Here is a 27,550-nt window from a genome sequence, read left to right as displayed (position 1 = left end):
AAAACAACAGAGGGGAATAAAAAACAACAACAATATTATCGTTCAATGTTTTTGGGGAAACTATATCGTCTTTTAAAACGTTATCGTGACAGGCTTATAGACATGGCTTGGTTTGTCTGCTTTCTATTGTCCTCCCCACCCACCCTCATGCATACTCAGAGAACGGGTTTTCTTTGGATGATGTGTACTTCACAAATTGGCCTCTTTTTTGCCTTGTATGTTATCTATTCTGGATTTGTGTTTTACTCACTCTTGTGTAATAGGAGGACACAAAAACATCGATGTAGTTCAAATAAAGTGAGGAAACTTGATCGGACAAACAACCATCTCATCTCACCTTGTTATTTTAATGAAGTTATTATACAGACGATTCTTCAAGTGCATTATTATTTACAATAGAAAGAAATCTCCATCCAAAACCTCTCTAAAACTTCAACACGTTATTGGCTAATAAATCTCTGAATGGAATGTGTCTCACTATGTAATTATGCAGTGTTTAAAACGTAACAAAACAAAATGTTGACATCCTTAGAAGGGCCAAGAAAACGTGATATAGCTTATTCTAATCATGCATATTAAGTGAAATACATAAGATGTGACATTATAACCAACCGCATTATTCATTTATGTCACAGTGAACTACTATCAGCGTTGAATAAATGAACAAGTGTTATCAAGGTGAGTAAAAATAAAAAATAAAAATACTGTATAATATATATACTGTATATTAAAAATTGGTTAATAGTTTGGGTCCAGCTGTCAGTCATAAACACGGCTCCGCTATCCACAAAGCTCTTTGTTGCTTGTTTGACTGCCGGACAAAAATGTGTTCATAAGGCTATATTCTCATTTTCAAAAAGAAAAACATGTCCATGGTCCCAAATAGTTCTGTGCGGGGTTGACACAATAGTCAGAGCAACTTCAAGCATGGAGTCACTCTATGTCCAGAGCTTTTTGCAGAATGATTTGCTGGAGATCTGCAGAGCTGCCAAATGTCACAGAACGTCCGTATTTTGTTACACAAATCACTGAACGTTGACTCATTACGTCCGTAACACTGTTTGTTCCAAATATTGGGGGCAAAAAATATAAATCCAGCCTGACATTACCGTCATGTCCACATTGGTACACGCTATTTTATTACGCCCCCCCCCGGCTGCCAAGGCTCGGAGCCGAAGGTTCTCTTTGCGTCCAGTGTCAACGTATTATAAATCACTGATCATCGCTTCCGTGGTAGCAAATAAGCTACACTTCTTACAAAACTATCACGAAGGGAGGACGAGGAGTGGGTAGACGAAAACGATGTCAAAGCCACGCTGATTTCTAAGCACATTGTTACAAGCAGTTTCAAACCATCGAAATCAGTGGTTTGGTGAAACTATACACTTGTCACACGGGACTGGCTGGAACCGCGTTTTGCATGCATTGAATGTTGTCGGTCTGGTTTGTGCTGAGAAAAGCTTCGCCACCAGAGTGTACATTAACTATACTGCTAAAAACATACAGTACACAAAGGGGAAGCAATTGTTCAGCATGTACAGTGGATATAAAAAGTCTACAAACCCCTGTTCAAATTCACATTAATGGTGGAAACAGTTTTGAAATGATTTATCTTGGTCTCATTTATTTGCATCACAAAACCTGGCATTTGAACAGGGGTGTGTAAATCTACTAAACACACTGTCTTTTAGTGACATCACCAACTGCTGGCCTGGCAAGTGTACCACGTTTATTACATTTACAGTCCATCAATGCCATTTCCTATCGTTCGGGGTCGCGAGTGAGCTGGAGCCTGTCGCAGCAGACTTCGTGCGAGAGACTGAGTACAAGCTGGACTGAGCTGTAGTGAATCGCAGGACATAAGTTGAAACAAACATTCACACTTACACCCAAGGGCACTTTAGTGCCTTCAATTCATCTAACATACCGGGACATGTTTTTGCAATGTCATACCTAGGGGGGAAAAAACGAACATGCAAGGATTGGGAGAAATTGCAAAGTCCACATAGAAAGGTCCAAGCTGGGATTGAAACCCAGAACATTTGACTGTGAGGCCTATATCCTGACAACATGCTCCCCCCATTCTTCCTTTGTTTACGATGTGCATGTTATCTTGTCATTTTTGTATAAATATTGCCTTAAGGTGTGTGCTTTTCCTAAAAAGAGAGATCCATTTTTGGATACATTTTTAACGGCCTAAATGACAAACTGCTGTAGAACGAGGCAAAATTCCTTCTGAGTGTTGAACCGTAAAAGTTCCCGCTGCTCCCCTGTCAGGTCAGTTTGCTGAGTCATTAAACCTGTTATGCTTCTCAAGTTTGCATCCACTCTGTATGTTCTCTTTTCTGGTGACTTTCTGTTGGCATGAAATCTCTTTGTATTAATGTAGAAATGATATGTGCAAATTGCTGCAACACTTTGACAAAAGTAGATAGATTTTCACAATATTATACATTTGCTGCATACTTGAATGTGAATTAAATCAAAACCAGTGTTACAAACAAAAAGGCCATAATGAATTAGGTCACTAAAGACTTTTGTCATCAGCCTCAATTCATTAGTATGAACACTTTGAAGAGACAATGGAAAAGAAGTCACTGACTATGTAATGGTTCACTCGCCTAACTTCCGTGCAGAACGGCATGGGTTCAGTTCCCACTCAGTGACCGTGTGAATGTAAGTGTGGAAAGTTGTCTGTCTCTCTATACGCCCTCTGATTGACTGGCGACCAGTGCAGGGCGTCGACCACCACTCGCCCCAAGTCGGCCGGGATAGACTCCAGCTGCCCGCTGCGTCCCTGACCAGGATAAGCGGTTGAGAAAATGGATGTATGAAAATGCATATATAGTGTACCGTATTTTCACGACCTTAAGGCGCACTTAAAAGTCTTACATTTTCTCCAAAATGGTCACGGACAATGGACACTTGACATTTAACGAATCACAGTGGTACAAAGCCACTGTCGGAGGCCCATTGTGCAATTGTGCCTTATAAGAACTAAAGGAGGGGTGAACTATTAATAGGTTCTCGATTAGGGCCAGTGCCTGCGGACCTGCCTGGTTGCTCAGAGGGCAGCAACAACTGTTGTGTAATACAAACGAACCTTTTTGATCAACTCAATAAGAAATACCGGGAAAAGTTAAATCCATCATTGAAGAAAATGTTTCTGCTTAAAAGCGCTTCCTCAATTCACTTCACTCCGTCACTAAATTCCTGTTCCCTGGCATGTCATATCATATCATATATCATCCATCATCCTCTTCATTTGCTTTCACCTTCTAACCTGCCTTCTTATGCATCAACTTTGAAGTGCTTATTAGGACGCATTCTGTCAGTCATGTGCATGCGTTTAACTCATCATCCCTCTTTTTTTCTTCATTGCCACTCTTGTGAGGATCATTGCAAACGCATCTCAGCACCATTTCCTTTTACTGCCTGCTCGTTTTTGTCTTTGAAGCAAGCTTGGGTCTATTCTGTCTCCAAAGTCATCTGAGACTAACATCAGCACGACAAGTTCAAATCCACTCTAATGGGCTCCACGGGGTAGGCTTCCCTCTGGCGCACAAGAATTGAGGGAGAGATGGAGAATAAAACGCTATCGGAAGCGGGGGATCCGAGAACAACAAGCACGTGACAGTTTATTACTCTGGAGAGAAGTGACAAGATAAGAGCAGAGTTTACACAGGCTGATCACAATTGAGATAACTACACGTGCATGTGTAAGCATACTGTGCATAGCCCATTTACATTACATTATATGATGCAAGAAATTGTTTATCGTTTAAGCTTGAACCGTATTGTAGCAGGGGTAAGGGTTTTTACAGTAATGATCATTGATTTTTTTTAAATTTATTTTAATTAAAGTTTGACATTAGTTGACTGGTAGACATTATTCACCGTCACCCCGCCACATGCAGCAGTTAATTGCTGTGGCCACTAGAGGCCCTCGTAAACGGAGCCAAGCTGATTCTGAATAGGACGACAGTCTGGGAAAGGTGTGGACTGAGCATTTGTCACACACTTAGTTTATCTTTTGTTACTTACTTATCTTCTACATTCACCTTCATTTTAGGACCTGTAGTAGCCACCGACCTATTGACAATGAATTATTTGTCCTTCTGCTTTGTTCTTTGTGTCAACTGCATGTTTAAGATTCTTCAGAATTGAAAAACGGGTTCAATTGAAATCGCTTTTTCCGAGATATATGTAAAATTTAAAACTTACTGTGTTTGAATTTTTTGTTTTTTTGTTTTTGATGCCCTCTCGCTTTGGTACAAGCGTGATTGAATGAGTTTATGTAACATCAGCATTACTTGCATAACCCAGTGAACCAAGAGTAGGATTAATACTACTATTAAGGCTGCAACTTAGCCTGAATCAAATCTATAGATCTCTGATTATATTTTATATATATATTTTATTATTTTATTTTTTTGATGATGTGTTCATATTATATTAAATAGATCAGTTATTGATCTAAGGGTTTGCTTTAAAATATCGTTCGAGAGTCCCTTATGTGACATTTGCTATAGCCCAAACTGAGCTTTGTTTATGAATCCGTTTTCTAACAGGTGTTTATCTACACAAAAACAACAACATAACTGTGTATTCCTTTTTCACTGTGAACATTTTTAAAAGTAAGGCTATAGTTTCTCATTCTACAAAAATATACATTATATTCAGGATGTACAAGATTCTTTGTTCTTGGAAATCCTCGTTCCGCCATCCCATCTTGTCAGAAGGCACAGGCACAAACGACAGCCACCACCACTATGTTGCCGATAGTTGCCAGGACAGCGATCCACAGCCAAATTGTGTCACTGGATACTTTGCCGTCATCTTCCGTCTCTGAGGGTCGGGAGTAGCCGGTGTTGAGGTTGGAAGTGGACGTCTGCAAGGACGTGTTGCCATTGTAGGGAGAATCCATGAATGCACCGCTCACAGCTGGGAAATGCTATCAGGACAATGGGGGTGGGAATAGGGAGAATGGGAGAAAAATATAGTATTAGGTTCACACGCCGGTAGCAAACACCACCTCACAAGTGGAGAAAGGTGGTCCGATAGTGTACATTGTTAAATATTGATATTGGATGCTTAATTTAAAAAGCCGACATTGGGCCAACAAAGTGGAGGTTGTGTAATGCCAGACTTTATACCGATGTGATCGGCTTGATGGGTATCGGCCGATAAATAACATTTTAGGCTGATCGGCTTTAATGTAATAATTCGCCGATCCGATCGATGACGTCATTGGCCGGCTCCGCAAAAGACATTTACTCCGCGTTGTCGTCGTATACGACAATCTACATCTCAACGGGTTTAATTCCCAAGAGATTAACAAAGTCTGCTACATGTTCGAAAGTTTTGCTTTGCTAGCTCTCCAGCTACAATGTATTCACTTATGCAGCTACCAGCTCTTCACGGTGGAATGAGACTTGTAAAGAGGTGTTGAGTAGCTCTTATCTTTTTTTTAACAAAGCCTCTGTAAGAAAGCAACAAGACAAGCGCAATCTGTTTGCAACACATAACACACAGCACATTCAGTCACAGTCTGCTCAGTGGCTATTAATAACTCGAGCTGACTTGTTCAACTGAGTTCGACCCTTTAACCTGGGGCTGTTTCTGCAAGTTAAAGCCCAAATCCCCTATTAGTCCCACGACTTTTGTAAAAGTCAAATCTGGATTTACTTGGTTTGGGTTGGAGATGTCACTCAGGTCTTTAACTGGAGGATATTTCTGGGGGCACACAATGATAATACATTACTCAGCAGTCAAGAGTGTGAGTGTGATCATCATTTGTCTCCAAACACGAGCAGTGTTCACTCTGCAGTGTTTTGACTGAGTAGAGTTCCTGCTTTGAGCTTTCGGACCTCCCCTCAGTCCACTTATACACTCAACCACAGACTTGAGGGAAAATTGAAGACAGTCGTGACAAAAAGGACAGTGTCATTCTTTTTATCTATGAACTTAACTGGGGAAGAGTGTTGGATCATATCCAGTTTTTAAGTTTCCATCTACTGTATTTTCTCTCTTAACATTTCTAAGTCAATTCGCAGAGAATGGTGGTTTAAACTACCGATTGTGATTTAAGTCCATTTTACATTTACACAGGGCTACAGCAAAAATCTATTTCTCTCCCTCTGTCTTGCACTCACAGGCACATACTTAAACCCCAGTTACCGTATATCATATGAGCGGTTAAAGATGCATCATTTTACACAATTTCCTCATTTAAAAAAAAAATGCAAGCATCAATGTGTGTCTGTGAATGTGTTCTTTCATGAGAAAAAGACATTTTCAGTGGTTAAGATATGGCACCATTATTTATTTTATTTAGAATAAGTCAGGAACTCTCCCACATCTGCTGCTTATTATTTATATTTCATTCAAACTGTCTCTGAGGATTATTATGTTGGAACCAAGGTACTGGGGAGAGAGATCACAACATCAAAGCTCAGATGTCATTTGGCAACAGAACACTCAAAACACATCAACAACCACAGTGCACAAAGAGAACACTGAACCTTTTGCTGTGTCTCTTTCTGCAGCAATATAGCGCTGACATGGCATCAACAAAAACAGAAGAAAGAACAAATGCTTATGGAATGTGGCTGAAAATGAGAATAGTGGAAGAAAACCCAGGCAAGCACGTGGACAACCAAACTCCGAACGGAAATGTGAATGAATTGCAACGTCTTAATGTGGCACGAGACGAATGTGGTGAAGGACTGAAGTGCAAAACATCGAGCCACCAAAAAAAGTTGGAAAGGATTTTAATAATCAGATAAAGATCAACTGTCACAGGTCAATTCAAAGCCAGGATGCGATGGAGCCGTTCACAGTCGAGCGGGTCAGGCTTTGAAGCTAGAGAAGTTGTCGCGCTTGGGCAAAAGTTATGCAATGTTCCGCAATCCACAGATAGCAGGTCAGGAAATACTTTGCTGTTGTCCTTATCCACGATTCACAGAAAGCAGAAATGGGGAAACACACCTTGTTGACCTCATAGCAGAATCCCTAACAGCCACGGACATGAACTGGCAAACGTGATAAGGCAGAACTCTCACTGGGTCGTGCTGTGGCATTTTGCATGTAGGATTGTCAGTTACTCTGACCCTGATTGCCGCATCAACAAGACGTTAAATAGGGGGGGGGGGGGGGGTCACTGGAGCTGGTAGAACATGATTGTCTGTCAGATCGGCTGTCATGGCAGAAAAATGGCAGACTGTAATATTCTGTGTTCATCCTAGACTCTAGGAAGAAGGACCTAGAACAATGTACCATTTATGCCACTGCCATTATCCATCTTCCAGCTCTGGGGATCTTTATGCACCAACGTTAATCCAACCCATCCATCCATTTTCTTCACCGCTTATCCTCACTAGGGTCACGGGCCGCTGGAGCCTATCCCAGCTATCTTCAGGCGAGAGGCGGGGTACACCCTGAACCAGTCGCCAGCCAATCGCAGGGCACATATAAACAAACAACCATTCACACTCACATTCACACTTACGGGCAATTTCGAGTCTTCAATCATCCTACCACGCATGTTTTTGAGATATGGGAGGAAACCGGAGTGCCCGGAGAAAACCCACCCAGGCACGGGGAGAACATGCAAACTCCACACAGGCGGGGACGGTATTAGAACCCCAGTACCCAGAACTGTGAGACAGATGTGCTAACCAGTCGTCCACCGTGCAGGCTTCAACGTTTCTCATACTTCCTTAAACTTTCCATTATCTGTTTTCTGCACGAGTAATGTATGTCATACAGAAGCAGAGTAATAATGAGTAGTGGGAACACACACACATACACAAACTAAGGAAGATGGAAGGGTGCCAAGCTGTTTATTCACAGTAAAGTTATTGTTACATAAGACTCTTGGAACATCTTACGACACCTGTAAACTGACACAGATCATATACAGGTCAATGAATTAGAATACACTAAGTCATTTCAAAGAGTTAAAAAGTTAATTTCATATTATATACATTCATTAAAGGCAGCACGGTGGATGAATGACTGGTTAACACAACTGCCTCACAGTTCTGAGTTCAAATCCAGTCTTGCCTGTGTGGAGTTTGCAGGTTCTCCCCATGCCTGCATGGGTTTACTCCGGTTTCCTCCCACATCCCAAAAACATACGTGGTAGGTTAACTGGAGACACTAAATTGCCAGTAGGTGTGAATGGTTGTTTGTTTATATGTGCCCTGCGATTGGCTGGCGACCAGTTCAGGGTGTACCCCACCTCTCGCCCAGAGTCAGCTGGGATAGGCTCCAGCACGCCCGCCACCCTAGTAAGGACAAGCGGTATGGAAAATATATTCATTAAACGTGAAAATAAGTTTCATCTATGTATAGCCAGTAATATTGAAGCCCTAAAACATCTTCTGTTCAATAAAGCAAGTAAATAACTACACTTTGTCATCTAGATCAAGAAATAATATGCTTTCCTATGTTTCCATTTTTTTCTTGTAAAACAGTAAATGTAAAGATTCATAACATTAATTATGTTAGCATTGAAATTTTTCAGTGAAAGACATTCTGCATACTTGTGTATTACCTATAACATAAATATTTATAGATAAATAGAATAATATCATGCCACTTTTTTTCTTCTAGCCGTCAGAGCAGGTTAGAGAACAGTGACACCAGCTGCAACAGTCTCAGAGCGTGCACTTTGCCTAACAAGGCCAGTCAGTTAAGGACAATCAAAGGGAGAATGTTCAGTGAGACGTTAGCAGTAAGCATAAAAAAATAAAAAGTACAATTGTTCAAAGGGAATTATGTAAGTGAGAAAAATATTTTTGTGCTGATCCCGAAACCAAGACCCGCAACATAGCAGTATCACAAATACACCAACATGTATGCGCTCCACTTTTATCTGCATCCAGCTATAAAAACTTATTCTATTAAATGAACTTGCACATACATTACAGTTGCAACAATTTCAAGTCTGTCAGTTTTAATAATACCTCTCATATATCCTTATATTAGCTATTCCTTACATTGTTCAAACGATTAAAATCAATACACGGTCAGTAGGAAAACTTCTATTGACCGTCGTGAAATACAGTCATATTTTTCATCGGGTAAAACTGCTACAAAAATATTATCAAATTGAGGGGGAAAGGGAAGAGCGAGGGTGAGAAGTAAAAGCAAAGTAGTACCTACGGGGATCTGAATGTGAAGTAAGAAAAAAGGTCCCCACTGTCCTCCTGCTCTTGACTGAGACAGAACACACACAAAAGCAAAAGATCACTTTAATGAGACCTTGCTCGACGTTAAGGGGGGGGGGGGGGGGGTAGAGAGAGAGAGAGAGAGAGAGAGAGCGAGAGAGAGAGAGAGAGTAGATGACCATGCAGTCTCTCAGGACAAAGTGTGTGTACAGACCTCCTGCAATGTGTGTGTGCGTGTGCAGAGCCGTACAGGTGCTTTGTGATATACATGGGGACATAAAAAGTGATCAAACATGGTGAGGAGTGCGGTTTTTGAGTCTGTCTCAGCTGTGAGTCCACCTGAACAGATGATACACGTCCCCCCAGGTGGGACCTAAAAGAGATGTGAGAAATAAATGCACCTGAATGAACAAAGAGAATAAAAGGATGAGGATGTAGAGATCCGTGATGAAAATGAAGGGATTATGGAACAAGGCCGGATGAGTAGAGAAGGGTAGAGGATAAAGGTAGACGTGGTGGAAGGGTAACAAGATGATGGTTGTAAAGTTGACATGAAAATGAGGGAATGGTGGAATGGAATGTACTATATAATAAGAGGTGATCTATAAAGATGAACGCATGATGTTGAATTTGGGCCACGTGTTCTTATCCCTTCAAGCATTTTTCCAGTTTTCACCTCGGCTCGTTTCTTGCTCGTTGGGAACGTGCAACTTTGAAGCCATCCTCCGGCACTGTAACCTCACTGTGACTTCGCTTCTCTGTCGCTATGGCACATGTAAATTGTTCGTTTTTACTTTCACTAGCTTGTCTAGATCTAGAAACTACTCGTAATCACACTAAGGTGGGGTATGCAGATTTCAAGATGTTAGCAAAGCTAGCAAAATTACCTGTTTTACAGATCTACAGAGCCCAAAATCATCTGATATTGAAAATATGCCATCCAGCTGTTTTCAAACCAATATTAATCCAAACCAGAGGTTTTTCTGTCTTTTCATTTTCATCCTTTCAATACCTCACTCATGCAAGTGGTTTTACATTTTATCCGCTTCCGTGAGTTGTGCTTTGAAGCCGTAAGGTCTTATTTTTCTGTGCACAGTGTACCGAACACCGATCGCATCCCTAGAGCGTAGTCGTGATAAAGTCACCGAGAAAACATGCACACAACCTTTCCAAGCTTCAACAAAATAACAGTAGCAGCACTGTTAGCGGCAGCTGCTACGTTGGTATGACTTCGTAATGTAGAATTACTATAACACTAAATGTTATTAGTGATATTTTGTTCAATCGATTAAAAATCAAAAGAGGTGATACACTTACCTGCTGAGCAGAAATGTAGCACATGGCTTTTGAGTCGGATCAGATCCCTAAATAGCCGGCAATTCCTGTGTGCCCTTGTTTTTGTCAGGAAAGGTCCAGTTTCCTCTTTATAGCCTTTCTGGTTTATTTGCTCTTCTTCTGTTTTCTAGTAGTTCACCCAGTTCTTGACCAACGAGAGATGGGCATTTTTGTATTTTGCAGAGGTGTTTGTTCCAACATAGTCCCCACAGAGCTACTGAAAGGCTACTGCCATATTTCTATTTTATATAATAATAATTATATATATATATATATATATATATATTTTACTGTCAGGTCATACAGAAAGTTATAACATGTATGACACAAAGTGGTTTTTTTTTTCTTTTTTAAAGTAGTTTGGCTGTTTGTTGAGCGAGCAGCATGTTTACGTGCACACCTTGGTCACCATAGTTTGATTGCTACACAAACCAATTATGCCATATTTTGGCACATTTTAACATCCGCATCAGAAAGCAAAATTTTACTATTATCAGTAACTAATAGCACCCTTTTGTCCCTCACTCTATCAATGTGTAATTTTTCTTCAAAATTCTGTCTGTTTGCGTTTGCGGCATGCATCCTGCAATCTCTCAAGCCATTGCATTGCTCTCATCCTGATTGGAGGGACTCAGGACATCCTGGAATAGCATGTAGTACTGCGTGACTCGCTGGGATTAAAGAGAAACATTGCTTCAAACCTCAAAATCTGATGATGAGGGAATCTTTGCAGCACTGTACAATTTGTACAATTTATATTGCCCAAGTGTAAGTGAGTGTCTTGTGGATGGAGCTTGAAAGAAAAAAGCACTTTAGAGTATGTACGTATGTGTGTAGCTACTTGTGTATAAAGGTAATCCAGGCACAAGTGAATGTGGACAAGACCCCATTGTCTTTGACACCCTGTGTGTATGTATGTACTGTAAGTGTGTTGAATATATTATAGAAGTTATCATTTATTTGCTTAGCTTGCATTAGTATGATGGACAATTTTAGATGTTTCGCCTTCAAAAAGAAGACTCAGCATCATCCATGGAAGGGCGCTTGGACCAAGGACGTGATCGGATGTGGTCGGGTCATGACAGGTGTTGGTCCAATATTATGTGTTGTGTCTTATTGCTTAGAATACTACGTCTGGGAAAAAACCCTCTTATTATCAAATATTTTGTGTTGTGTCTTATTACTTAGAATATTATCAAATATTATGTGTTGTGTCTTATTACTTAGAATATTATCAAATATTATGTGTTGTGTCTTATTGCTTAGAATACTATGTCTGGGAAAAAACCCTCTTATTATCAAATATTTTGTGTTGTGTCTTATTACTTAGAACATTATGATTTGTAAATCCCTCCTATTTCAAATAAATGCAGGAGCGAGGGGGGGGGGGGATTGTTTAGAGCGTGTTGAGAGACTGTGATCTGAACAATCTCCCATACGCCCTCCTCATGAGAAAAAGAAACCAGCGTCTTCATTCCTTTTGTGTCTATTATAATGTTGGGTAAGATTAATCCAACAAAGTGTGTACACGTGTCTGTGTTTTGTGTGTGTGATGGCTTACAAAGTTACATAATGTTCTCGTATATTAAGAGGGGATTCAGAAACCGCCTGTGGTGACCCCCCGCGCGCACATAACACAAATGGATGCGCACACATATGCAGCAGCAGCACACATCAATATCGGTATTTGAAAATGAATCCCTACCTTTTGCTTATTCATCCTTATTTACTGTTAAAGAAGCTTTATTTTACTCGTCTTTTGCCATTTGTTCATTTATGCCGACTAAATCCTCACGAAGTAACGTGTTTAAATATTGTAAAAATAATAATAATAATAATAAAGAAATGTTTTAGTGCTATAAATGGTATTCTCTGTCTGTAACTGCTGAAATGAAAAGAAGGAAAAGAGGACAGAAGTGAAAAAAGAAGGGGTGAATAAACAGCCTGGCCGCAGCCAGCTGTTCCTCTTCGCTTTAAAACATCTGTCGGGGTAGAGAAAAAGACAACGGGAGGGGATGAAGAGAAGCAAACGGTTGAGGATACGGCAGTACAAAAATGAATATACAATTTCTGGTGTATTGTAGAAAACATAAATGTATGACTGGACATTCAATGGACGCTTTAGTAGATACACCTGAGTCAAAAGCTTTCTCAAAATTCTGCCTTCAAAGTCAGTCACGGGGCTATTAAATAAACTATATGTTTGTCATTATGTTTGCAGTTTGCTGCGGTGAAGTGGATTGCAATGAGAGACAAAGAAGAATCTAAATTGTAAAAACAGATATATGATATATTAAAACGGAGCAATAGTACTGTATGTTAGTTTTTTGTTTGTCTCTTAAGTTGATGAGGTGACTTAGTGAATCTACAAAGGTCCAGAGGTATTTGGACAATTACAGTACTGTACAGATTTTGTCTTATACACCACCATAATGGATATGAATAACCAAATGTATGCACGTTGCATCATCAAGTTTTACAAGCAGTCATTCATACTGTAGTTTACATTACCCCCTCTGAAAGATATGTGCAGTGGCTTGATGTAGTTTGATACACACGTCTGAAATAATCTTTAATTAAATCCATCCATTTTCTATACCACTTATCCTCATTAGGGTTGTGGGTGTGCTGGAGCCCGTCCCAGCTGATTTAGGGCAGCACTCTGGACAGGTCGTCAGCCAATCGCAGCCTTTAATCATATGTTATTATTAATAATGAATTATAATAATCTACACTCATCATGTTGATAATTTCTAACAATAATTGTCAGCAGGCGGCACGGTGGCCGACTGGTTAGAGCGTCAGGCTCAGAGTTCTGAGGTTCGGGGTTCAATCCCTGTCTCCGCCTGTGTGGAGTTTGCATGTTCTCCCCGTGCCTGCGTGGGTTTCCTCCCACATCCCAAAAACATGCATTAATTGGAGACTCTAAATTGCCCGTAGGCATGACTGTGAGTGCGAATGGTTGTTTGTTTCTATGTGCCCTGCGATTGGCTGGCAACCAGTTCAGGGTGTACCCCGCCTCCTGCCCGATGACAGCTGGGATAGGCTCCAGCACGCCCGCGACCCTAGTGAGGAGAAGCGGCTCAGAAAATGGATGGATGGATAATTGTCAGCAATAATTGATTGAACAAGGTAGGAAACATAAATATCAACATGAAACACTGCTATAAATATCTGTGTAAGTGTTTACATCTTCAAACGATTATTTCTACAATATTCCTAGGAAATCACAATGTCCCATCACTGGTGACCTATTTTAAGAACAGGCCTGCTGGCACCCTGTCGGTGACCCCGAATGTTGGGTCTACACTGGACTGTATAAACTGCGTGGGACAACTTTTGTAGGGAGCCATAGGGAGGTAAGTGAAAAATACTGTAAATCCTCAAGAAGATATTATCACAATGATTTGTTCCTTGCTACCAGCGGCTCTCAGAGTGATGTGACGTCACTTTCTCGTCTTCTGGGGGGGGGGGGGAAGCAATTCAAATGACTCACAAGAATATGTTTTTTAAATAAAGTATAGGAAAGAAATATCATTATAATGTCCAAGTTATTGAGCCATGTAATGAAAAGAATATACAACATCTTGAGTATGTCTGGAGGGAAAATACTGTAAGGCTGACTGAACTCATGACACAAGGGGAGGGAGCAAGAATAACAGAGAGGAGAAGAAAGAAGGCCAAGAGAAGTCTGCGGTGTAAGGTATGGTGCGGAAAAGTGAGAGGGATACAAAAGTGACAGGGAGTGAGACACAGAGAAGGCAGGGTTGTGTTCCATGGGTGGCTGAATCTTTGCTTATCTGTGCTAGAAGCATTCAAGCTGACAGACGAGCAGCATTCGCTGACATCACAGAGTGATGTTATCCAGCTTTCATTAGACCACTTCATATGCTTAATACACACTCAAACTACAGTGTACCATGGATGCACATATTGGATGCATGCAGGTGCACACACATACTGTACGTACGCAGCCATTCCATTAGAACACGTTGTAGTGGGTCAGCCTCCAAGGTGCTCAGGTTTATTTCTGCTTGAGGTCTTTAATCATATGGCGTCCTCTTCCCTTCTGTTCCCCATTTGTCTCCTCTCACTACACCAACATCAGTCAACCACTCGAACATTTAGGATAAAATGTGAAAATACACTCAACTACCAAAACATTAGGTGCGCCCAGAAAATCCAATGAAATCCATAAATTATCTATTAACTATTAATTACCCACACCAAGTGGAGGAACACAATGACGAGAGGTATTGTTTTGATTGCTTGATATTGCTTGGTCCTTGTCCCCAGCCTGCCACCTGCCTCTGCTCCCTGTAAACCTGCATTCGCCCCCTACTTTTCTCGCATGCTGTCTGCGGCGGAGAATAATTATGAGACAGTCGGAGACAGGGAGCTCTTGGTGGTGAAGCTCTTCTGGTGGCTTTTTCCAGAGGGAGGACAGCACCCATTCATCATGTGGCCAGATCGCAACAATTTGGAATACATCCACTCTGCCAAGAGACTGTGCGCCCGTCAAGTGAGGTGGGTGCTGTTTTTTGATCGTTTCACATTCACCTTGTCTTATCGCCCAGGGACCCAAAATCCTCAGCCTGATGCCCTCTCCTGCCAGTTTTCTGCAGAGGGTGGCAAAACCGATCCTGGTCCCACCTTGCCTCCCAGTTGCTTTGTAGCATCAATTACATTGGAAATAGAAACACTTGTAAAGGAGGCCCGAGTTGAGCAATCTGATGCTGGTGGGGGTCCCTGGAAATCTTTGTTTGTCCCCAATTCCGTCCGCTCTCAGGTGATGATGTGGGCCCACTCGTCATGTCACCCTGAGATCTGCAGAACATTAGCCTTAATCCGTCAACACTTCTGATGGCCCACCATGGAGGATGACACCCGATCCTTCGTCTTGACATGCACGGTATGTGCCCAGAATAAAACATCCTCGAAACAAAGCTCTGATCTGCTTCGTCCACCTCCCATCCCCAAGTGTCCTGAGTCACACATCGCCTTGGACTTGGTTACCGGACTCTTCCTGTCAAAAGGAAAAAACGTCGTTCTCACTATGGTGGACAGGTTTTCAAAAGCAGCGCACTTTATCGCACTTCTCAAGCTCCATTCAGCCAAAAAGACCACCAACCTATTGGTCCAGCACGTTTTTCGCTTCTGACATTGTTTCTGACAGAGGCCGTCAGTTCACCTCACAAGTTTGGAAAGCATTTTGTACAGCACTCGGCATTGGTGTTAGTCTCTCGTCTGGTTACTATCCTCAGACCTATGGACAATTTGAGCGCACTAACAAGCAGCTGGAGACTGCACTCCTTTGCTTGTCTCAGTCTCATCGCGCTTCGTGGAGCACAAACCTTGCCTGGTTTTGAGTACACCCATAATTCTCTTATGTTATTCTCTTATGTTCCCCTTCAGGTGCTCCTTGGGCTGTCAACCACCACTCTTCACAGGAAAGCGATCTTGCAGTCCCTTCTGTGCAGGCCCATGTTCGCCAGTGTTCCAGAGTCTGGAAACAAGCCCGTTCCACTCTGCTGGGGTCCTCTGGCAAGTCTCAGGCACCAGCAAACCGTTGTCGCATTCCCGCACCTGCTTATACTGTTGGTCACAGAGTGTGGCTCAATTCAGAGACTCTACCACTCAAGGTAGAATCGAAGAAATTCTCTCCCCGCTTCGTTGGTCCGTTTGAGATTGAGGCTCTGGTGAACTCATGTGCTGTACACCTTAAGCTCCCGGCCCCGCTGCGTGCACTTAAAATGGCCCTGGACTCAACCACACCGCCAGATTATCTACTACTTGCATCAAGTTCGTAATCTAGCTTCAGTATCTTGCACCCTTTGTTCCTTTGATACTTTTGAGGATTGTTGTCCCCAGCCTGCCACGTGCCTCTGCTCCTTGCAAACCTGCGTTCACCTCCTTCTACTCACAGACTACGCAGACTCATTCCCTGCAAGCCTGCTCAAGTCTGGTACTCTGCCAACCTGGACACAGACCATGAAATCCCTTTGCCCATCAGCAACTGTCTGCCTCCGACCAAGTGGTCGCACAATAAATATTGTTCTCTAACTGACCATTCTCTCATGTCTGCATATGGATCCAACTCATTGCCAGAGTCTTGACAGTATTCCCTTTAAATATTGAATCAGGGTTTGTTTTTGTTTGTTTGTTTGTTTGTTTTTTGCGTGTTTGAAGGAAGGTTTGCTGTTCCACAGTTAGAAAACTGCATTAGTGTACGAATAGTCTCAAAAGAGGAACAACAGATATGCGTGCAGATAGGACACACATGACATACACGCACCTCCTACAACCCATGTGTATGTTTCATGCGCTGTTGAGCTCAATTGCATTCACTGAACAGACATCGCACCTCTATTCCTCTCACTTGTTGAACACCTGAATTATCCGCCTTGCCTTTACAAATAAAGACTTGATATTCCATAAACAGAACATTCTGTAATTACTGTACATACTACACTGGCAGTGTGATGTCAGCTTCCACTGATTACCAGCAGACAATGTTGTTTGCCAAGGAATCAAATGTTTACATTGAGCATTACATCTTCTTTTTTGACGCCTTACCCCTACTAAACTGCAGGGTCGGTTGCCTTCGTCTTTATCCTCCACATTGCCTGGTTTAAGATATATGACTTGGACTTCAGAATTTATAATGTAGCAGAGGGTTTCCTGGTAGGACGCCCTTCCCAACACAAACCAGTTTCAGCAGTGGGCCGATCCCAAGGCAGCAAGTTTGTTGTCCATGCCCAATATACCCCAGGGACCAGTGACGTTTTCTGTACCCCCCTCTCTATATAGTTACTTTATTACACAGTACTGTAATGGGATTTGTATTACATTGCATCGGTCCCCTGGGCGTAGAACTCAGTTTTGGCTAACTGTGTCAATACTGTATAGAGTGGTGTTAGATTAAGACAAGACGCTATCTGAATGCGGTGCACTTGTTTCTCTAATGGAGCATTAGTTGCTCATGAGCACTTGAAAAAAAAGGGCTCATAAAAAAGACGAAATCGAGCAAGCTGTCACTATATACACAACCTACACTCACGGTGCAAGAAAACAATTAAAATGTAAACAGAGGAAAACACACAGACAACTATTATAATGGGGAAACAGAAGAACGTCTAACATTATGATTGACTATGTAGGCTACAACATGCCGCAAGGCATGCCATGAAGTCCACTTCTCCCAGCGCAAAAGGCAGAACTAATGCACGTCACCCAAGTCAAATAGTCTAGTCGCATCCTTTCGTGTGTTTTGTTGATATGAAATGAAAAGACCAGAATTAAGTTACCATTTACCTGGCGAGAAGGTCATCAGAACCACGAAACTATTACTACAAACCATAAGGGTAAGATGGTCAAAAATTGTTGTTGGCCAACTTTATGAATTATAATAGCAGCCTGTCAGACGAGGAGTTAATTTCCTCTTGAGTTGATTGCATGCTTCAAGCTACTTTTAGTTAACCTTACCAGGCAAAACCAAGGAAGCCTGCAAAAAAGTATTACTTTTTCCACTTATAATACAGTACATTGTACCTTAACAGCATCTATAGGGTTAATTATTTGAAGGTATTTGTTGGTGCCCTTTTCAGGTTCAGTGCTTTTGAAGGTACAACTACTTACACCTAAAGGTGTTATGATATTTCCTTTTGCCATAATTCTATGTGTATTATGAAGTATACTTGTTTGTTTACACACAGAGAACCACATTGTAATGACATGTAGGAAGGGATACATGTTGTGAGACAAGAGATTATCCTAATCCTCTGCTATTACAAACGACAAAACACGTTGCCACTTTAAAAGATAATTCTATATTCTCTGGTCACTGTTTGTCTTTCACGTGAAATTAGCTGGCATAGGCTCCAGCTCCCCACAACCATGAACAGGATAAGTGGTACAGAACATGGATGGATGAATCGTTTTTCAGTCATGTTGTTGCAGACTCATTATAACATCAAAGCCTATACCTCCATAGAGTCCATCCATCCATCCATTTTCTGAGCCGCTTCTCCTCACTAGGGTCGCGGGCGTGCTGGAGCCTATCCCAGCTATCATCGGGCAGGAGGCGGGGTACACCCTGAACTGGTTGCCAGCCAATCGCAGGGCACATACAAACAAACAACCATTCGCACTCACAGTCACACCTACGGGCAATTTAGAGTCTCCAATCAATGCATGTTTTTGGGATGTGGGAGGAAACCGGAGTGCCCGGAGAAAACCCACGCAGGCACGGGGAGAACATGCAAACTCCACACAGGCGGGATCAGGGATTGAACCCGGGTCCTCAGAACTGTGAGGCTGACGCTCTAACCAGTCGTCCACCGTGCCGCCCTCCATAGAGTCAATACATTAAATAATTAAACGTAGTTTCTCCAATTGTATCACATCCTGACCTTTCAACCCCCGCCCAAAAACTTTAATGATGAATCCCTAAGTGATGTGTGGGCTGCAAATTGACTTCTCTTATGTAAGAGGGATGCCATTGTTTCAGTCGACATGCGTGTGATGACTTTGTATGCTTCTAAGCTGTCATGCTCCCCCCCCGAATGAATAAAGCATTCTGGGGCTTACGTATATTATGCGTGCCATGACTCATGAGTCATTCGCCTGCGTGCCTAACGTGTTCAGCAGTAATGTGTCCTCAGGTTATCACTAGAGGTTGGCTCAACTTTTTATGTCCGTATGATGACAGGCACTGTGAATTTCAAAATTACATTTGAGCTACGCGTAGATGTGGCAGCCCCGATGAAGACATTTAGGATTTAAATAGCCTGCAAATGATATCGGAATGGATGATTTCTCTAATGAGAAGGTGTATTGTCAGAACTTACTGCTGAGCATTCATCTCGTTTTTAACCTATTGTGGTCCCCTGTTTCTGCTCACATTATTGGTACGTTATTATGAGTATTTTTGCTTACGCAGGTGGGGAGTTGCAGGTAAATACTCCTAAAACACTCAAGAATACATCAGGTCATCAGATTAATGGCAGTTGGACGTTGTGAAAAAAGTAGCAAACCAGATGTAGGAGTTACATAACTTAAATTCTATTCTTCTGATGCAAGTCAATTCCCAGTAACGTACAATGTCAATAGGCTTGGTGACATTTTTTTTCCATTGCAAATATTTTAGATAGCAACACTAATAATAATATGTCCCAGGTTCTAATCATAACGCCTTGATTAGCTGTACTGCTTTAAGTAACATATAACATTCATAACTGTCATACAAAATAATTACTCTTAATATCAAATACTACATAACTTTAATGACACAGGGGTAGTGCGAAAAGGTTTTGGATTGGCGATATGCTTCACTACTTTCTCAGTGTGAGTCTGCTTACTTCACGTCTTCCAGTTTAAATTTTCCTTCTTCACAAATCATTTTTTGAACCACACTTGTGGAGGGCTCGCTCTTCTTTTAGTGTACTATAAGTGTCATAAAAAACCCAATACAGGTAGAGTTGATAGTTGAGCTGGGCTTTTGTGGCCTAAGGTCTTAGAATATACAATATACTGATGCCTCACGTGATGCCAGTCCAGCTTTTGAAATGTGTTATTGGAAAAAAAAACAAAAACAACAACAACAAAGAAAAGGAAAACACAAGCAGTGCCAATGGCTTGATGCTTGTTGAACTGAGCTCTAATAAACTGAGGTCTTGCCCCGTAGTAGGCTTTAAAAACGCCATCAGTGATGAATGCTTAAAGATCAATTTTTAAGACTTTACTTTCTCATCCTAACTCTTGGTGGATCGGTTCTGCTGTCTGTTTCACCAGGAGTCCCACTGAAATATCTGATCAACAGTGTTAGAAATCTGACCTTTCTCTCACTTATACGCACCCTTAGATAGACGTGGCTTCATTGGGGTCATTCCAACATTTTCTCACAAGAAACAAGAGAGAAACTTTGGGATTGAAAGAGTAAATCCAATCATCATCACAAGGTCAAAGTAGGGGCAAAAACCCTGTTGATGTCTCAGTCAATGACACATCAGTAAGAGCAATGCCACTAGATAAATTGTTCACTTTTGCCTTTGTTACAATGACATGACATGAACAAGAAATATGAGCCTACAGTAAATGTACCAAGCTAGATAGAGATGCATTATCACATCTCAAGAATAGAAAATTAAAACTACACAAATAAGAACACATTCTTCTGACGTTATGATGACTTTGTTTTGAATATGAATTAATCAGATAAATTATCTGTTTCTGTGACCCCTATGTCACCTGCAGCTTCTTTAATAAACATATTTGTCCCTTATAGAAGACAAGTTTCAGGAAGAGAGATCCATCCAAAGCAAGGGCCACACATTGAGTGCTCCTGATTAAATGTGTGAGAAGAGATGGCTATCAGATGAGGCGTTCCATCAAACTCATTCAGTTGAACGAGTTCTGTTCACCTCTGCGTCAGACTGGCCAATGTAAGCGATTAGAAAGGAATAATGGGGAATCAATCAAGAAACATTTCAACAGCAAAATTACTTTCAGCTTTTCATGCAGGAAATACAATGTTGCCTCACAATTTCTAAAAGATGGTTTACAATAGAGTTGTCAAAAAAGCATGATCTGCAAAATTGCATCTGTGTGTGCTTATTAAACATCCTCGCCCCGGGAGGGTAAAACATAATATTGCACGTTTTGATTCGCTCGCCTGCTCCGTGCCTCCGATGGCACGCTGACGGACACCTGGCCCATCGCCGACTGCTCAACGGCCGTGTCCTGACCATATTACGCCGATCGACAGCAGAACGTCAACATATCATGCTATATTAAACAATTAATTTTACGCACGCGCTGCGAGTGGCATTTTTGTTTCAAACATGCTGCATGGCGGCTTGGGAGTTTGTCTGAACGCGACGCTTACGACGACTGCAGTCATCTTGATGCCGCGATAATGTGTTAAATATGGAATAATTCTGTTTATATTTGATCTATGTTATTGTCATTTAAGTGACACGCCCCCGTGTGTGGCGCTAGTATGGTTGCTGGGCATCGCTGATCAACAGCCGGCTCACTTGCGTTCTCATTGATGGCCTTCCAAACACACTCACTCATAAGCACAGTATTTTGGTTCATCCATCCATCCATTTTCCATACCGTTTACCCTCAATTACATATATTGTACAATATGTACGATAGAGATTAGAGAACACAAAAACATAGCCTGTTAGACGATCAATGCTCGGGTCTCACTATCCTAATTCTCTAGTGCCCCACTTTCTCTGAAGCCGAAACTCCAAAAAATAGATGATAAGGTCCTTTAGTCAGATTCAGTAAATTTCCATAATCAGGACATTCCCACCAGTTACCCAGCCAGCTGTTGTAGCCGCTTGGGAGTGTCCTTGGATAACAGAAACAAGCCAGGCACGTAAAATACTGACTTACGCACCAACGGGAGAATACGGGCATGAAAGTCATGGAGCTCATACGCACTGCACACGCTCAGACGCCGTTGAAGTCAACTCACACGAGAACAGCATGGCATAACACATGCCTCAACACATGCTCAATCCAACAGTTACAGTAGTTTAACAGTTGGATTGATTGTAAATAAGATTAGTCATGTCTAGAAATTGCGACACGAGGATCCCAATAAAAAGGTGACTGGTGTCGTGTTACGCTGTCCACATTTAAGCTGCGTTCAGTAAAGGGAGTCGGTATTTTCACACCAAGAGTTTGTTACTTTGTGGCTGACAAAGTGTGACTTTAGACCCTTTACTGTAAAATCTTGGATGCCACAGTAGTCTAGCAACAGAGCTAAACCAATACCCCACACATCAAAATAATAATATAATTGAGAGAGGGTTGTATCGTAGGGTATATGCTTTTACATAACATTATGACATATCACACAGCATTGACCAAAGGTGTGGCCCACGGCTCTGTCCTGGGACCCTTCCTCTTTATCATATTTAATTCAGAATCAGAATCATCTTTATTTGCCGAGTATGTCCAAAAAAACACACAAGGAATTTGTCTCCGGTAGTTAGAGCCGCTCTAGTACGACAACAGACAGTCAATTGACAGAGAAATTGAAATTTTAGGGGTGCTGAAATTCATTTTAGGGGTGTTACAGCACCACCACCCCGAAGAAAATGGGCTAGTTTTTAAAATTTTACGATACAACCAAGTACTGTGGTTCTACACTTTTCTAGGTTGTTTTAAAATGACATACAGTGTTAAAAAACATTTTTGTTTCTCAAATTTTAGAGGTGCTGGGATTCCGTTTAGGGGTGCCCCCAAAATGGGCTAAAAATGACTATGGTTGACAGTACACATAGGTGAGATTCTGAAATATAATAAGTACACGTCATTGATTGTGCAATGGCTGATGTTGGTATATTGATAAACTGTATGTGTTAACAATGTGATCAGTATTTTGTCCCACCCCTAATTCAAACCATTACCAATGGGTCATTTTGAGCTTAAAAGTTAAAAAGTTGACAATTTAAAATAAAATGTATTAAATCCTTCCTCCTGCAAATAGAATACATGAGGAACACAGTCAGAGGAGAGCATGTAGTCAAAGTAGGCCTGTTCCTGCACTTAAGAGCTATAGTAATTACTTTCAAATTGCCTCCAAAGGCTACACAGCCCTGCAACTCAATGAGGGACCTTGATAATGGCAACAAGCACTGCCCACTGGCTATCTCAAGCACTCATCAAAGGACAAAGGGCGATGAGAGGAAGAAGAACAGGCTGAAAATGGACTGCTGTTTACCACCATCCAATGAATCCAAAGGAGAAGTCACAATGGGAGGAGACACACCACTGTCAAACAGATGATACAGATATTTGCCTTCAAATGACTACTTTTTGAAAAGAGGTCCCACAAGACGTGACCTCAGGCCCAGACGTCAGCCCTGTTACTTAGTGACTCAGTTGTTTAAATAAAGCCCTTGCCTACTACGTCTTCTTTTGGAAAAACCTCACTTGCTCGAGTCATCTCTCTTTGTGCACAGTGGGACCACAAACCTCAACACACTGTTCTTGTAGAACATACAATCATAATTCTAGTATGCATAAAACAATGACAGTGCAAACATCTAAAAGACAAAGCAATGGGTTTTGTATATATAGCATACATACTGTAACTGACTGTTATGTGAAGTGATACACTGTTTCATTTTAATTCCCAGTATGTCACTAAGGTCCTCCAATCACTAACTACTGTTTGGCCGGCAGACTAAACAAAACAAAAAGGAGATTTTGATTGTGTAGCTCCCTGACTTTCAAACTCCTTACCTCATACTCTGCGATCTGCAACCTGTTTCCATGTTGTTGTTGGTTTTTTTTACGTATTCTTTACGCATCTTTTAAACAAGCTTTTAGATGTTTTTTGTTTTGTTTGTTTTTTTGGGTGGCGGGGGCCTGAAACTTGATGTATGCATCAAGCATTTATAAATAGTTAAGAACAAAATTATTAATACATAGCCTAAAGTTTGAGTTAAAGTGATTTTTTATCTGTTCAATGGCTATTGACCATCTAGAAATGACACAAGAATGTGGCAAAAGACTAAGAAGTTGCATTTGAGATAATAATTTTTAAAAATTGCAATTTTTATTGTTTTTTAACTTCTTGATTCAAGTTGTTCTCCACTGAAGGTTGAACGCACACTATCTTGTTTCCCAACCCAACCCGATCAAAGCCAGCTACAGCCTGCATATGAACGTATCAATTTTGACACTAAATGGCTTTGTCCACTATGAGGGGCGATCAGGGACATACAGTACATTCAAGATTATCTCCTGCACACACTACTGAAATGTCCTCATACACAACATACTAGTGAAATGCTCTCACACCCTTCTGATTTTTTTTTTTTTTTTTTTTCTCAGGTACACTACTGAAACACTCCCATACATAATACTGAAATGCGTATTTCAGTCCATTATACGAGCGGATTTCAGTATGTGTCAGGATTTCAGTCAGTGTGTGTGTGTGTGTGAGAGAGCGTTTCGGTAGTGCATATATGAGAGCATTTCAGTAGTGTGCTAGGTAATCCTTAATAGTACCACTAATGGCCCGTCATGGTCCCCTTTGCATTCTGTAACACAGTGTGCACACAGTAGTGCAACATTAGTGATAGCATTGATAGCTAACTGGCTGAAACCAGGTGATCTTGATATTCTCCCACCACGCTTGATAATAATTATGGTGACAATATTTAATTTTACATGTAAACAGATTAGACTGTTGACAAAGCGGATACAAAACTGGGTCAAACAGAAGCAGCTGTCAGGGGGGGCTTTACTGGACACTCGTATGACAAAACCAAACTGTTTTTTGAAATGAAATTGACACTTTTATACTAAGTCCATGTTAGAGAGTCACTCCATCGAGGTCTAAATACCCAAAATAGGGGACCTTTAAAGTTAGCAACAAATGCTGATTTTGCGCCATTTTGTGTTTACGTGCAGCGCTTCATTTAATTATCACTCAGAAGTCCGTACAGAACACCTTCTTGCTTTTTATACTCATGTGGCCAATAAGAAGAATAAAAACAAATGTGACATGGTTTGTGGTGACACATTTTGATACGCTTGGAATTTTTAATGTGTTAACAACGGGGGCACGGACATTGTTTACAAATCCATTAATTGACAGATCAGAGAAAGCAAAACTACAGGTGTTGAAAACACTAAAGCTAATTGAGACTCTTTTTTTCTGGAAAGAGTTGTGTAAATAAATGTTACTGATACTTTACATCAGCTTTGAAAAGTCCATTCGGTTAATTGTAATAGCTCAGTCTGCATTGTTTTTATGAAAGGAAAACATACAGATGCTTAAAAAACGAATCCAGATAAAAACTTTCTACATTCTAATACACCTTCTTTCTCTGACTAAGAATGCCCTTGAAAGCCACGCTATAATCAGTGACTCCATCTAGTCAGTATTTGCAGTCAATTGATATCTTCGCTTGCTCTCCCTTACCTGTGCAGCCATCAGCGATAACTCCATCATTCCCGGATCGATGGTGGCCAGCCTGAGGGCGGAGAGATTCACTTAGCCGGGAGACTGAGCACAGTGCTGGAGGAAGGACAAGGAAATGTGGATGAAGAAGGTCTCTGCTGTGTTGCAGATATGCTACAATAAACACTCTTCATGCTTGATGGAATAGTTTATTCATTCGGCACATGAGCAAATGCACCCCCACCCTTTGCTTTGTACGGTTGTGCGTGTCTGGAAGGGGGAGACTTGCCTCCTTAAAGCGTGCAAAGCTAACATTGCACAATTACTTACGCTGGTGTGCCTTTTTGACTCTGCGCCCCAACAACATCTTACACTGTATCATTCACTTTGTTTGGGAGGAACTTTGTTGACAACAAGGTGGTCTCTTGACTTATTCATCTCCTTCACAACATGCACATGTAATTTGAATACTCTTGGTATTTTTTCTTTGTTGTCTTTTACCCAAATCTGAAATGAGAATGACAGTAGGTGCAGCTATAAGTTTGAAAGGTTTAATAGGTCAGAAGAAAAAAAACTACATTTTGAAAGACGCAACTCTAAGAACAAAATACATCTCCAAACTTTAAATAGGAGTTCAAATAAAACTTTGAAGAAAATGTGTCTCAAAAATCTAACAAATTTCAAATCATCCTGCATGACGGTGGCAAATCTTGTGAGCATCTTACATCACAATTGTTTTGCTTTTTCTTTGTTTTGGTTTTTTGTGTGTATCTTTTTTAGTTATGACAAAGAGGATAAGTGTGATGATAACCATTAAACCAGAAACAAAACATATTGTGACATAGGAAGATTTCTGGCTGCCCGGTACTGGGCAATACACTAAATTAATAAATATCAATTCAACAGACTTTTGCTAGTAATGGAATTAAAACACATGCATTTTTAACAGCTTGTGTCCTCTGATGAAAGTTATGTGTTTAACTAAACTATATTTTTTAACAAATACAAATATTTTCTGAAGATGTTTATTATTTGAGGTCTTCTGTATCTAATATAAAACTAACTAAAGTCTCTTTGTTTTCATTGCATTGTGTAAAAAGTAAATACCATGTACAATACAAAATAGGGGGAGTCCTGGAGCAAAACACTTAACACAAATAGCCTTAATGATGAGATTATATGTTGTCTTTATGATGACAGTGAATAAAGAAGTACAGTATATAAAACCATGGAGCTGGAGCAGGTACAACACATTAACTTGCCTTGTTACAACAAGATGCATTTAGTTTAAACCACAAAATGTAACCTTTATTCATCTTCATCCTGTTTTTAGATTTTCAAAAAAGTAACTTTGGCTCGCAATGTTAGTGTAAGACAAGATCAGAGGCATGTTTCAATTCATGTATCTTGTCAAGTACAGTTAACTGTGTGTATGTGTTTACTTATGTCTGTAGTTTGATTCTCAAAAGTAGGCGAAAATATGCATTTGGATATTTCTGTCCTCTAGATCACCCAACAATTTTTCTGACTAAAGATCTTCAAGAATACGGACTGGGGCTTGCTCATCGTGCTTGGAATGAGGCGATCTTGAGTAGTAGTTGAACCTAATTCCCAAAGACAGATCACCCCCAGTGTCTTAACTCACCAAGCTGTTAACAGCAGACCTCCAGTCGACAACGTGGCCTTAACGATTACTACCGCATGAAAAACAACAGCTTTGTATGCATTTTGAGTAAGAGCAGAAAGGGTGCATGCACACATGTACGTGTGACGCAGAAGCAATGTAGGGCTTTTTGGGGGGCACACTACAGTCTAGTTAAAAGAGAGAATGCACCTCAGGGTGCATGAGCCTAAGTCCAGCTGTCAGCACTGAGAAAGAAAAGAAATAAATAAATCACTGTGAGACATTTGGTGACTTAAAAAAAAAACTTAAAATGATGCGTTGTAGTACAATGCATATAGTTTAAATCTATTGCTAAAGATATGACAAACAACCAAATCATTTTGGAGGTGTTTCACAACACTTTACAGCCTTTTAAGTGGGTATAGTTACAGTATTTGACAATGACAATGTTTAGGACGAGTTGAAAAGCAATTTGTATCG

General features: G+C 40.9%; 1 protein-coding gene across 5 annotated transcripts; it reads right to left on the bottom strand.

Annotated features, from left to right (window-relative positions):
- Positions 1-328: 328 nt before the first annotated feature.
- LOC133482604 (uncharacterized protein C14orf132) lies at positions 329-27,251 on the bottom strand. Of its 5 annotated transcripts, none has more exons than XM_061782911.1 (4): positions 27,092-27,251; positions 25,468-25,563; positions 5,689-5,736; positions 329-4,954 (listed from the first exon to the last, which is right to left on the bottom strand). In XM_061782911.1, exons 2-4 carry the CDS (start codon positions 25,495-25,497, stop codon positions 4,736-4,738), a joined length of 297 nt encoding a protein of 98 aa, XP_061638895.1. In that variant the 5' UTR covers positions 25,498-25,563; positions 27,092-27,251; the 3' UTR covers positions 329-4,735. The 5 variants fall into 5 exon arrangements, 3 of the variants coding, with proteins under 3 accessions (XP_061638895.1, XP_061638896.1, XP_061638894.1); XM_061782912.1 differs by lacking the exon at positions 27,092-27,251 and adding an exon at positions 25,777-25,984; XM_061782910.1 differs by lacking the exon at positions 27,092-27,251 and having other exon boundaries at positions 25,468-25,705.
- Between the last annotated feature and the right edge of the window lie 299 nt (positions 27,252-27,550).

This window comes from Phyllopteryx taeniolatus, chromosome 8, assembly GCF_024500385.1.
Source record: "Phyllopteryx taeniolatus isolate TA_2022b chromosome 8, UOR_Ptae_1.2, whole genome shotgun sequence".
NCBI lineage: Eukaryota > Metazoa > Chordata > Actinopteri > Syngnathiformes > Syngnathidae > Phyllopteryx > Phyllopteryx taeniolatus.
The sequence above is the reverse complement of the archived record's forward strand: the minus strand, read 5'-3'. Positions and strand labels throughout refer to the sequence as shown.